Genomic DNA, 12,690 nt, shown 5'->3' with positions numbered 1-12,690 from the left:
GATTCTGTGGAAAAACACCCGAGTCATGTGATTTATTTCACATTATTTCAATAAATTCTTCCTGTGTCAGTCATTTAAACCAGAGCATGGTTGAGGGCTTTGTTGCTTACACAGACCACAAAGAGAAAGTTCAGCCTTTCCTGTTCACACACTCACACACGCTTTCTAGAAATTCCCAATCAGGGAAAAATGCTGTCGGTCAGGATGTGAGATTACAGTTATGGTTGTGGTGGTGAACCCCACACACTTTGAAGATATGTCAGCTGTTGGGAAATGTTTTGCTTTTCTTATTTCCTGAAGAATATCCTGTAGAGTTCTCAGTGATCACAACAGTCTCCTCAGATTTCAGCATTTAAGACCTTTTAAGTTGGTTTTTGGAGTTACTCTTTAGGATTTAGCTCATTTTTTTGACTTTATGAAAACTCAAGTTCAGTTGACTTCAGTTCATATGCAGATTGTGGTCATTTCTGTCACGGTTCTGGGTCATTTTGACCTAGCATTTTCTGTTTCTTATGTTTTGGAGTTTCTCTGTATTATGATTTATGTCTGATTCTTTAGCTTTCCTGTTTTGATGAGTGTTATAAATCGATGTTTCAGTTTGGTTCTGGTCATGAGTTTAGTTTGATGTTAATTCTTCTTTAAGTCTCGGTCATCTCTGGGTTCCATGTGTTATATTCTATAGTCTGCCTCTCAGTGTCAAGTCTGCGTCTTTGTGATTTGTTTCATGTTTTCTGTTTTATTTTGATAGTCCCAGTCTGATGTCAGTGTGTTCAGTTTTACTTCTCCCCTGTCTCGTTAGAATAATTTCTCCCAGCTGTGTCTGCCTCCTGTTTCCCATTCCCTGATTACTCTCCAGTGTATATAAGCCCTGTGTTTTCCTTTGCTCTCTGTTGTTTAGTTAATGTCTGCTCACCCTTATTCTTGCTTTGTGTTCGGTTTGCTTGCTTGCCTGTTAGTTTACTTGTTTTCCCAGTTTAGTTAGTTTTCTGTTCTTCTTATTTTCCTGTAGTAATCCGGGTATCTTCAGTTCACCTCTGCCTCCGCGAGTCCTGCCTTTGGGTTCAATCCTGCCTGCCTGCGCAGCACACAGCCATGACAATTTCTTTACATTCTGATCGCTTCAGTTACACTGGGGAGGTTTTAAACAAGATTATTTATCTAAAGTGCCCATAAAGGGATCATTAGCTGCTCATTCATAACACAAGATTATCTAAATGTTGTTACGCAAAAAAAATTAAAGTTGCCCTGATTTCAAAACCAATGTGACAGACTTGAGGTATTGAGGTATACTTAGGGGCTTAAACAGTGAATATTCAACAAGAAAGTTTTAAGAAAAAAGAACAAAAAGTCTGTGTGCTGAAAACCACCAAAATTCCAGTCAGAAACTGCACATTCACTGACGTGAGTAGAAAATTTGTACCAACAGACACATTTTATTAAATTTACCTTGAATGGTCATGTATAATAATCTGAAAAACAAACATTCTGCTGACAGCTCCCTCTTGTGGTACTGAAGGGTATACAATGCCTTTTTACAGGGCAAGACCAAGGTCTATTAAGTTCTCAATAGTGATCATGATAGACTACAGCTAGTAGTTTTGAAAGGGATTTGTTTAAAATTGGGACGATCTCTTAAAGTCCAGACTCATTTTTGGGGCCACTCTCGAGTGAGCACTGTAGGAGCTGTTGGCACTTCAGTGGTGGTTTTCTGCTTGTTTAGGTTGTACATCTTTTACCACCTATGTGGGCTTTGTGGAGACACTAATATGTGTAATTTCAGGAAGGGTAGAAACAAGTTTTTCTTTTTATGATGCACATCAAGTATAGCCAATTAAATTTCGACTTTAGGTTGTTTTTCTTTTTTGCCTTGTTATTTAAGATTTGCCCTCTGAGATCAGCTAATGAGTCATCGAAATGTGAAAAGGTGCCTCAACTACTCAGTTGTAGTTAGAGTAGTTTGTGCTTGCAGCTCCTGATGATAAATCTACTGAAATAAAAGTCAATCAGGAAATGCAGGAGGAGTAGAGGAACTGCAGAAATACACCAAAGTACAACTGCTGTGTAAATGCACTCGTATACTTTGCACCCCAGACATGTAATGTGTGACAGCTCATTATCATCAGTACTGCAGTGCTGGCTCCATCTAGTGTTCACTATTCATGCAAACATCACCACAGCAGATCATCATGGTGCCGTAATGTTTCTCTCTAAATCAAAACTCTTTGAAGGTAACCAGGCAAAATCAAATGACATTAAAACACTTGAAGCTTCTTGTTTTATTGGTTTACAGCATTGAATCAATCGTAATTTCTTGGTTCTTATAAACAAATCAACAGCAAAGACCTCTCAAAGCTACATGGAACTATTCACATTTTTTCAATAAGGTAGGGCACTCATAAATACATAAAATACACATAAATCAGTTTGTCAGTTCTGAGATCCTCTATTGTTCATTTTCTCTTCGCTCCAACATGATCAGCTCAGTTTCTGTGATGATGGCAGTCTGATTCAAACAACAGCACTAAATTGAAAATGCAAACAGCTGACATTTGTACAGAATTCACAGGATTCACGTGAAAATAAATCAGGCTTTAGAAAGGCTTTTCTCAAATGTCTGAGTGGAATTTCTAGATACATTTTCTTTATTTACACCGTTGGCTTTTAATTGTCCAACAAACAAAATGAACAAAACGCAAATTTTAGACTGTTCTAGAGGCCAAGTGGGGACCTCATGGAAATCTCTGGATGACAGGGAGAAATGCGTATTCACTGACAGGTTTCTGTAAAGCCAGTTTTTAGCATCACACTTCTCACAGTGTAACTCGAGCTCAGAGGGTAGTTATTGAGTGTCTGCAGGCAAGCCAGTATCTTCCATGCAAACTGCTGGCAACCTGCAATTGCAAGATTTTCGATGCAGCACTGTATAGCTTATCGTGACCAATTTCACCCTAGTAACCTCCATTAGTCACTCCAACCAGCCTGTAATGCAGAACAGGGATTCCATTACCTGTATTTTTATCAGTGTATGAGTGATTGCTATTTAGGGGGTTGATGTGTGTTAGCAGTCCTCAACTTTTCCTAGTTGCTTCCTCTGGGGTAAACCAATGTGTCAATGTGGGGAGTTTAGGTTAGGGTGTTTCCAATATACATCACTGAATAAAGCACAAATGTTGTTCAAGCTGTTATTGGAGTTTGTATATGTGTAAATATGTCTTCTTTGTATTATATTTTGGTTTGATATTTGTGTATGTCCTTCGACGCATATATTAAACAAATATGTAAGACTGCTTTCTTCCATTTACGCAACATCTCTAAAATTAGAAATATCCTGTCTCTTAGTGACGCTGAAAAACTAGTTCATGCATTTATTACTTCCAGGCTGGACGACTGTAATTCATTATTATCAGGATGTCCTAAAAACTTGATGAAAAGCCTTCAGCTAATCCAAAATGCTGCAGCAAGAGTACTGACAGGGACTAGAAAGAGAGAGCATATTTCTCCTGTATTGGCTTCCCTTCATTGGCTTCCTGTTAAATCGAGAATTGAATTACAAATCCTGCTTCTCACATACAAGGTCTTAAATAATCAGGCCTCATCTTATCTTAATGACCTTGTAGTACCATATCACCCTATTAGAGCACTTCGCTCTCGCACTGCAGGCCTACTTGTTGTTCCTAGAGTATTTAAAAGTAGAATGGGAGGCAGAGCCTTCAGTTTGCAGGCCCCTCTTCTGTGGAACCAGCTTCCAGACTGGATTCGACTTTTGTTGTGATTTGGTGCTATATAAATAAAATTGAATTGAATGTGGATGTGTATTTTCTTCATTTGTTTCTTACCCCAGATCTGGGTGGTCTCACGTGAAGCGAGTATAAAAGGAAGCCAGCTGCAGTTGTAGGTGTTGGTTAGTGTGTTGGTGTTACGTTTTATTCGAGCCTGCTGTCGTCTCTTTAAATCCACAACTGACCGCTGGCCAAAGTGACACAGCTGTAACCAGTAAGGAATCACATATTTTCCTCTCGTGAGAAATGGTTGACAGGTGATTTGAACGCACAACCTTCCTGCAACAAGGTGACAGTGCTAACTAGCACCACAACACCACCAATGTACAGAACTGAACTAAAATGTATTGCATGCTTTTAATTGAAGCAAAACATGAAAACAGTAGAGCTCCTTTGAACATCTAGCGGGTCACTGTGTGGATGAGGGCAGCTTGTGTTCCATGCAGTAGTTAAGGTCTCTTCAAGTACGTGTGCAAGGCTTAAACGTGTTCACACATGCAGCCGCTATTTGGAAGTTTTCTGTGGTAACAAAATGTATGTGGACGCACAGGAAATGGGACTGTCTGGTTCCTCCTCTAACTCAGTTGTGGTAAAGGTCTCTTCAGGACTCTGTGGCTGGCATTCACTATCAATTATAGGCATCCCCTCCTGGATCTCGGGATGTGATTGTGACTCCTGGTCCTGTACTATCAGGTTATATGAAGGGTTAGGAAACACATCATTAATTGGAAAAGATGGCAAGCCTGGCTGAGATGTGAGGCCTGTAGTGGGTAAAGTAAGGCATGGCTGGAGTTTCTTCAGAGGCTTATTGTAGTAACCTTTGGGAGTCTGAGAGAAGGTAAAAGGCATGTAGTCCTGGCCAACAACAGGCTGTGGTGGTCTGAATTTATCATGTAGTTCAGGAACATCCAAGACCTCACTGTAGTAACTCTGATCAAAGGGAAGATGACGAACTGTATGTTCATCCTGAAAAATAGAGAAAATGACATCACATTCACAGGAAAGACATCTGGATCCATATCGATTATGATGATGCACTATACAAGGAAACCAATAAATAACAGAGTAGTACAAATGTGTAGTGGAGAGATTTAGCATTAGCTAGCTAATGCTATAATGTCCAAAACACTTCAAATGGCTCTAAAAGTGAATCAGCAAAAAGTGAGTCAGTGTGCAAACATTTGAATACCCTGTTAATGCGCCCAACTCTACATCTGAAATATATCTGAGAGTTAAGTTGAACTTAAGTTTGGCACCAGAAACGAATTGGTTAGATTTAGGAACACAAAAAAAAAAACTTACCGGTGATGCCAGCCACTTTTCAGTCAGCACTGGTTTTGGGATTGGAGGATAGACTTTGTGCTTGATGCTGTTGGGAGAAAATGCATTAAAATAAATGTCGGACAATGATTGGAAGCAAAAGTGGACAATATTTCACAGAAAATGTATATGCATTGCTTACCATGCCCATTGTCTGTAGCAGATAATTGTGCTGACAGACAGAATAAGAAAAACTGCTCCCAGGGATATCAAGATCAGCATTATCAGTTGATCAGCTGGTGAAAACAATGAACCGCATCGAGTAAATCAAAGAAAATGACAAATGTTGACAGTCTTACTAAAGAAAATAGTCCATATGGGGAAATAATTAACCTACCCGGGGGATTCAAGGTGACATTGATGGATGAATTACCACAAAGTCCAAATGCTGTTGATGCTGTCACCGTGAAGGTGTACATACTGATGTTCAGGTTCTTTGCAGTGAGGCTGGTGGCTTCAGGATCATCTAAATCAACACAGAGTGACCGCCATTATTACAACATAAATACATGTTTACGATCATCGGGCAACACTGGAGACTTACTTTATTTATCTCAGTCCCAAGCTAATCTTTGTGTGTGGAGAAACAAAACCAGGACTTTGTTATCAGAAGAGAAACTTAATAGTGTGATTAAAGGTCATTACCCAACAAGTGCTTTGCAAGAAAACGGCACAAAATTCTAAATATTTCAGATGTGAATTCGTATTGTGTACATACACACAGAAAGCTTTGTGTTTTTCTGAAAAATATGTCCTTAAAAAAAAAAAAAAATCACACTTCAATCAAAACATGAAGTGATGACAGCTGGTCCTAAAACTTTGAACCAGAAAAAGAAGAAAAGATTCTGGTTTAAACCAGGAGGTTGTATCACAGCCGCATTTGAACATACTTAAGGATCACAGTGTGATATTTGTTTTGAGCTACAGCGCACTAAATGCAGTGGTCTAATTGGTCAGATCTGTGTCTTTGCATCCATAGAATCAGAAAAATGGTTCATGGTTCAAAAAAAGAAAAGCCATAACTTCATTGAGCAAAATTACATTGTTGGTGTGAACAACTGTATTAACAATAGGTAAACCTGAAAAATATTTCTAACACACAAAATATTTGCACAACCTTTGCGCGTCCAGTGTGTAAAGGCTTTAAGTGTGCTGTCCTACTAGTGCCAGCAATACATTTATAAACAAACTCAGCAAAATATTGCAGTTAAGTGTGCAATAAAGAACAAATGGATTTGGCTAAGAACATAATTATTAAAACGTTTTTGTGTCAGACACTTCCCCCCCAATCTGATCTTTTCTGCAACCAAGTTAAACTGTTATAATTCTTAGTTAATTTATCCAATTGCAGTCATACTTTGCTTAAATCGACAGACTGACACCACTAAAAAGGGGGACTTGGTTTCTGTTAAACTTGCACCACAAGCGGGCATTATATAAGTCTATGTTCCATCCAAATACGCTTTCATTTCCCAAACTCAAACACATTTTGAGGCACCGCTGACAGTTAAACAGATGCTGGGAAGAATGTTCATGCTGAGGATCCTCGTAGGTGGAGAGAAAGCTCATCGTATGGCAGGACGTAAACAGGAAGCTGATCCTATACTTAATGTCCAGACTGAAATCATAGCTGGCCTGAGTGAGTATGCCTTCATACTGTACCTGTGCTCACGTTAAAAACGTTCCCGCTCTTGTCCTGGTAGTAGAGAATATATCCATGGATGGAAGCAGTCTGCTTTTCCAGAGGTATGGGCTCCCAGGATACCTCAACAGCCGAGTCTTCCTGTTTGTATTTGAGTTTAAACAGCTCGACTCCTATTTCTGGAAAGATGTGACATGCATAAAATACACTGCTGATTGAACCATCGCATTTTGTGAGAAATCACTGAATCAGTCTTACTGGTCTCTCTGATGTAGCCCTTTCTTCTCTGTAGTAGCACCGCAGCTCCCTCAGTGCAGGCGTATATGGACAGCAGGTATCTCCGACCATCTTCAAAGTTCTCTGGAACAACAAAAGGAGCTGTGCTGAAACAGATGCAAATATGATCTGCAACAGTTTTGTAGGCAAAGATGAGGACGTACTTGAAAAAACTGTGGTATGAGTTCTGTTGGGAGGCACTTTCATCCACTCGAAGGTGCAATTACCGAAGACTGGACACCAGTCCACTATGTAGCCACAGCTGGCGTTAGGACTATCAGGCCAGGACAGGAAGAAGCTACCATTGCTGCCACTGATCCAGGAGGTCTTCACCTCGGATGTATCTGAAAAAGACTCTTTAAAATTTGATTTTACAACATACTCCACTTAAAAAAGGAAGAGGTTAAATCAGTATATATAGTTAAACCTTGAGAATTTTTCATGGGTTTTAAAAACAGTTTCATGCACTTTTAAGGCATTTAGCTTCCCTTTGCAGACCAATAAAATGTGCAAAAATGTACATACTCATCATGACTTGGATATATAGAATATAAACACAACAATTACAAATTTGTATACTTATAATAGATATAATCTCAATCATGTGATCATGAAAACTGCTATTCCTTTTCTGCATTAGTTTGGAAAACCTTTTGCTTACAGCCTTCTGCACAGATTAGATAAAATCAAACCTCTTCCCCAAATGGAAATCAAAGTGAGCTTATCTGTAATGTGTGGTGCTCTGTTAGCTTCATACCTAGATTGCTGCGGGGGATGATGATGGTCGATGGTGATGAGCTGCCGTTTATGTTTCTAGCCGTGACAGTGACCATGTACTCCTCACTGGGGTCCAGCGTGAGTGTAAGACTGTGATTGCTTCTGGACACGTTGGTTTGGTTTGACTGATTTTTGTCTTTGGTCTTTGCCCAGGACACTTTGTAGTCAAAGATTTCTCCATGGCTCTGATTGGTCAGTGGCACCTGTGGAGACGTAACATCAAGACCTGAAATGGTAACAGTGTCCTCTGAAACATCACTTTCTGACTGTATAAGATGTTGCACTGATATTTTGTCAAATAGATTTAATAAAGATATTTTTTATTGCATCAAGTTGTGAGGAAAAAAATGAATCCAACATGCAAGTACCAAAAGCTCTAGTTCTTCTAAAGACCACTTGAGGCTGTCTCCAAAAGTAAGTCAGTTTCCAGATTTAGACCTTACCAAGAGGCCTCATAAAAGCCTTGTAAAAGCCAACTTGGACTCACCTTCCAGGAGATTACAGCCTGGTCTGCCTTCACCTTCATCCACACGTCAAGAGCATCTGGAACTGTGGTGCAACCAGACAAACGACATCTGTTACATTCACAAACTTTTTAAAGTCTTTTCTCTTAAAAAAAACAAAAAATAAAAACTACTTACCATCACCCTTCGTGCGGATTTTGACACTATTGCTCCAGTCACCCCATTTCCAGAAATGCTGTGATGTTCCACATCGGACCCTCACGTCATAGTCCCAGTGTGGTATCAAGTCCTTGATGACTGCAGCTGTGAGGCCAACTCCAATGTTTTCAGTCTACAAGGACAAAAATTATGTTAGCTGACTTCAGTGAAGACTTTTACTTTGAAAAGCCAATACCTTAGCCTCCTTTTTAATCTACTCACTTTGGTATTAGAGTTTCCATCACTGACATGTACTTGGCATGTGATGTTGAGATTACTGTACTTCTTCACAGTCCAGCTCCATTTCAGACTGATGTTTCTGGGGTTCACAGTTGAAGCTGCCACTTTGTCTGGAGCAACCATGTGCACTAAAACAAGAGATCACAACAATCAGCTGATCTTAAAGATTAAGAATAGCCTTTTTCCCCTCGTTTTTTCCAAAGTTTTACCTCTTTTGGTCAGGTCCACCCTGTCATGGAGCTCGAGCTTTCCCAGAGGATTAGTGACTGTTAAGGTCCAGTTCCTCTCAGCAGCATCCAGCTCCACTTTTTGCGAGCATTTACCCAATTGATGCATTGGTCCAATGTTGCATGGGCTAAAATGTAAAAATATACACTGCTTAAATATTAACAACAACAAAAAATCGAAGAACCCAGCAGGACTGCTAATGTTTTATGGAAGCAAATAAAGGCCCTTTCTCTCACCAGCCTCCACCGGCAGATTTTGTGAGCATTTTCCCAATGCTGTAGTGCAAAAGCATAAGTAGCTTAAATCTTTACCACAAAGGCTTCTGTTGGCTTCTCTGTTTACCACAAAGTAAACACAAAGTATGATGCAGTACTCGATACTACTGTGCCTGAGTGTGGTATCCATTTAGCCCATTAGCTTTCATAGTGAGAGAAAAAGAAAAAGACAAACTAACCGATGTTTGTGCATTTTGGACTGTATATAACAAACATATAAACATAAGAGATTTTCAGTGGTCCCAACTGCGGCCATTCACATATTCCCGTCTACCTCACTAATCCAACAGAGGTTGCTTCATCAATTATTCAGAAAGAGAAAATGAAATGAAATCTAGTACAACAAAGACATTTATATGTAAAGCAGGGAGTGACTGTATAATATTTTTCTGAAATCAGTAGTCAGATTACATTTTATTTACTTATTCTGACTAGCCTTTCTTTAGTCCCATACTGGAGCTCATTGTTACAACAGAGGTGTTGTGTATTTCCTTTTACCTTTCCTGGAGCAGGTATTTTCTTCTCACTTCTTCAACATCCTCTATTTTCCTTGTTATATTCCAAAAACAATCGATGGATTCCAGATCCTGGGTTTCACACTGAAGACTACTGTCACTAGGGGGGTCTAAATTTAAGGGAAATGTCAAGAAAACAAAAAAGAAGAACCAGCATTTAATTACAAGGTACATTTGACAAAACCACAAACCGCCCTCAAATGCTACAGTGCAGTGAAAAAGTATTTGGCCTCATTGTGCCAAATTTAAATGTTTCAAATCATCAAACAAATGTTAACAATAGACAAAAAAAAAGAGTAAGTACAAAATACAGTTTTTAAGTGATGGTTTTTTTCATTAAGACAAAATGCTATCAAAAGCTCCCTGGCCTGTGTTGTGTGTACAGTAATTCCTTTTTCTCAGTACTTTGTGTCATACTTACATCCAGCATGAAAACTGGCTCCGCTGATGTCTCCTTTGTTTGTTTCACATATTACATCCCTCCAATTTTCTGATTGTTGGTCCAGGTGAACAGTCAGGGAGTGCACATGTTCACTGATCTTTGTAGTTGTTACATTAGTGCCTTTATAGTTGAGTAGAAACATTGTTTTAATACTTTCCCCGTCTGGCACCATGCAGCAGAATGTGGCTGTGCTGCCCACCTCCAATATTTGGTCTCTTGGGAGAACCAGTATTTCACCCTGGTCTGAAGAAGCACAGTGATAAGAATAAACAAGACTGTAAAGTGTTTAAGAATCAAAAAAGATCAAATGATTTGAACTTAATATTAACCAGGTAGCGTCTTCTGCATCCATGGGCTTGATTGGTTGTTGTATTGGGACCTGAGCCGGACTGAATGGCGAGCACACTGCGATGGTAAATGGGAAGTCCATTTCCAGGAATGAGTAGATCCTATCTGTGCAGGTGCCACAACAACTTCACCCTACAACATTATCATAAACACATTAGAGGAACAGCTTTTTGTTTGGAGGCTACAGAAGTGAGGATTATAGTTACCCATAATAATCTCTTACATTGTGTTCAGGTTTGTCTGCAATGAGAAGCTGCAGCTCGTACACGAGCCCATCTCGTATCACAGAGCAAGAAGGGTCATCTTCCCACTTTAACAGGAAACTGTCGTAGTCAAGAGTCACATTCTGAGGTCCACAACGCAAAACACCTAAAGGAAGTGACCACAGGACATTTTATGGTTAAAGTGGAACACTGAGCAATTCTTGAGATAAAAAAGACATAGTTAGGCTGTCAGTGAGCACACAGACTCATACTGATATTTTGTTAATGGCCTCTGGTATCTAGCAGACACAAACAGTGTCATGAACAAGTATAGTATTATAGGCACGTCCATTATGTCTGCCAGATCGGGTGACTAGGACACTAAAACACTGAGGCTTAAAAATGCAGAGTCCAAAATCAGTGGTTAAATCGTGCTGCCTGTATCATTTTTTGGGAGGAGCTGAGAGTAAATATAAAAACAACTTACTAAGCAGACATTTGAAAGCTCTGCTCTATTTTTAGACTTGACTGATGAGGAATAGCAAGGGAACACTTTAGTTTCGGGGAATAACAGGTGATTTTCTGTACCGATTATGTTTTTTTAAAAAAGCAAGATGAAAAAGAAAAGCCACTGTGCAGTCATGTGATGTTGTACAGCTAACTGATGTGTGATTTAAGGGCAAAGATGATGCGCTGCTGGTTTGTAAAGTCTTTTTTCAAACCACTTCATCAAGTCATTGAACATATGTGTCCACACATGGATGTCTGCTATATATTTCTTAATAATACAATAATATTTTTCTCTACAAAGCTGAAACAGAGTTTTTGGGGTTCTGTCAAGAGAATTAACCACACAGGAAGTGATATTATTTGTCAGATATTTGCATTTAAAATGCTCAAAAACTGACAGACAGGAACAAGAAATCCACACAAATTAGTGAAGGTAAAGAAGATAGCTTGCAGACTTGTCTGCACCAGTCTGCCAGTTACAATGACCTTGGTTCTGAAAAATTGCAAACTTTGAACATTTATGTGAAACAAATTTGAATTATCAATTTGATTCAGAATAGGAATTAAGAAAAAAACTATTTCTACACACACAAAATGTTTAAAAAGAAATTATGCACATATTCTTTCACATCCACAAAAATGAGTTCTTGGGCCACCTATGACCACACCTCCACCCTCGCATGCTGTAACTTTATCTTGCTGACACGCACTGTATTTGTTTGTTTTATGACCAGTAAGAATCTGCACATAAAAAAATATCCTGTATACACAATTACAGCCTTTGCTGAAAATGGAGACTTCTTTACTAAAAATATCAGATACTTTCTGTACCTACAGATTGTCACAGAGGTTAGAGGATGACATACTCACCGTCTTCTTGTCCATCTTGTGTGCTTTCTCTGAAGAGTGAGAGCAATAACAACCACGTGATCATGATAATAATAATCCTGATAATCCTCGTTTAGAGCTGTTTGTTTATTTAGATAGAAAAAACCTTCAAGAATTCAGCCGGGTAGTTGCGGTGATAAACATCAGCTCGTCAGAGTGGTTGAAAAGCAGATTCCTGAGGCTTCTTTCATAGAAACAAAAGCATGTTCACGGGGAAGTTTGGGTTTTATTTGAAGAATCTGAGAACAAAGACTCGAACAGGGAAGAGTCACAGTGTTGGTGTCAGGTTACTCCCTGTAGCCTCCCTCCCTTCACATATACAATATGGAAATCCATTTGATTGTGAAATCCATGTGGACCCCACCACAGGAAATGGAGCATTATGTTCTCGTAAATGTGACTCACAGCAGCGAGCTCAGACATGCTCTGATGCTCCAGAAAAACATCGGTCAGGGAGAATCGAGCCTTAGATTCTGAAAAACATGATGATTCCAAACTTGGCATAATGACAGGACCTGCCGGCTCTGATTTTCAGACCAGTTATTGTAAAGCTTTAATTTAAAATTGATTCTTTGCTAAGTTCTC

General features: G+C 39.2%; 1 protein-coding gene across 1 annotated transcript; it reads right to left on the bottom strand.

Annotated features, from left to right (window-relative positions):
- Nucleotides 1-2,272: 2,272 nt before the first annotated feature.
- On the bottom strand, nucleotides 2,273-12,378 carry LOC147325480 (leukemia inhibitory factor receptor-like). The gene is made up of 17 exons (XM_086300023.1): nucleotides 12,088-12,378; nucleotides 10,728-10,873; nucleotides 10,486-10,636; nucleotides 10,136-10,399; nucleotides 9,698-9,824; nucleotides 8,906-9,051; nucleotides 8,679-8,824; nucleotides 8,436-8,589; nucleotides 8,282-8,343; nucleotides 7,775-7,997; nucleotides 7,182-7,361; nucleotides 7,000-7,101; nucleotides 6,762-6,920; nucleotides 5,437-5,565; nucleotides 5,242-5,335; nucleotides 5,082-5,148; nucleotides 2,273-4,745 (listed from the first exon to the last, which is right to left on the bottom strand). The coding sequence occupies exons 1-17, from the start codon at nucleotides 12,149-12,151 to the stop codon at nucleotides 4,284-4,286; spliced, it is 2,676 nt and encodes an 891-aa protein (XP_086156149.1). The 5' UTR covers nucleotides 12,152-12,378; the 3' UTR covers nucleotides 2,273-4,283.
- Nucleotides 12,379-12,690: the final 312 nt, after the last annotated feature.

This window comes from Aulonocara sp. 'chitande type north' Nkhata Bay, linkage group LG7 (assembly GCF_057382095.1).
Source record: "Aulonocara sp. 'chitande type north' Nkhata Bay isolate Kocher_YH1m ecotype deep benthic linkage group LG7, A_spYH_male_GT1.1, whole genome shotgun sequence".
NCBI lineage: Eukaryota > Metazoa > Chordata > Actinopteri > Cichliformes > Cichlidae > Aulonocara > Aulonocara sp. 'chitande type north' Nkhata Bay.
The sequence above is the reverse complement of the archived record's forward strand: the minus strand, read 5'-3'. Positions and strand labels throughout refer to the sequence as shown.

Coding starts and splice junctions, on each gene's coding strand:
- LOC147325480 (XM_086300023.1), bottom strand. CDS start 12,151: ATGATCACGTGGTTGTTATTGCTCTCACTCTTCAGAGAAAGCACACAA. Junction 8,590..8,678: donor ATGGAAACTCTAATACCAAA/GTGAGTAGATTA, acceptor TTGTCCTTGTAG/ACTGAAAACATTGGAGTTGG. Junction 4,746..5,081: donor AAAAGTGGCTGGCATCACCG/GTAAGTTTTTTT, acceptor TCTATTTTTCAG/GATGAACATACAGTTCGTCA.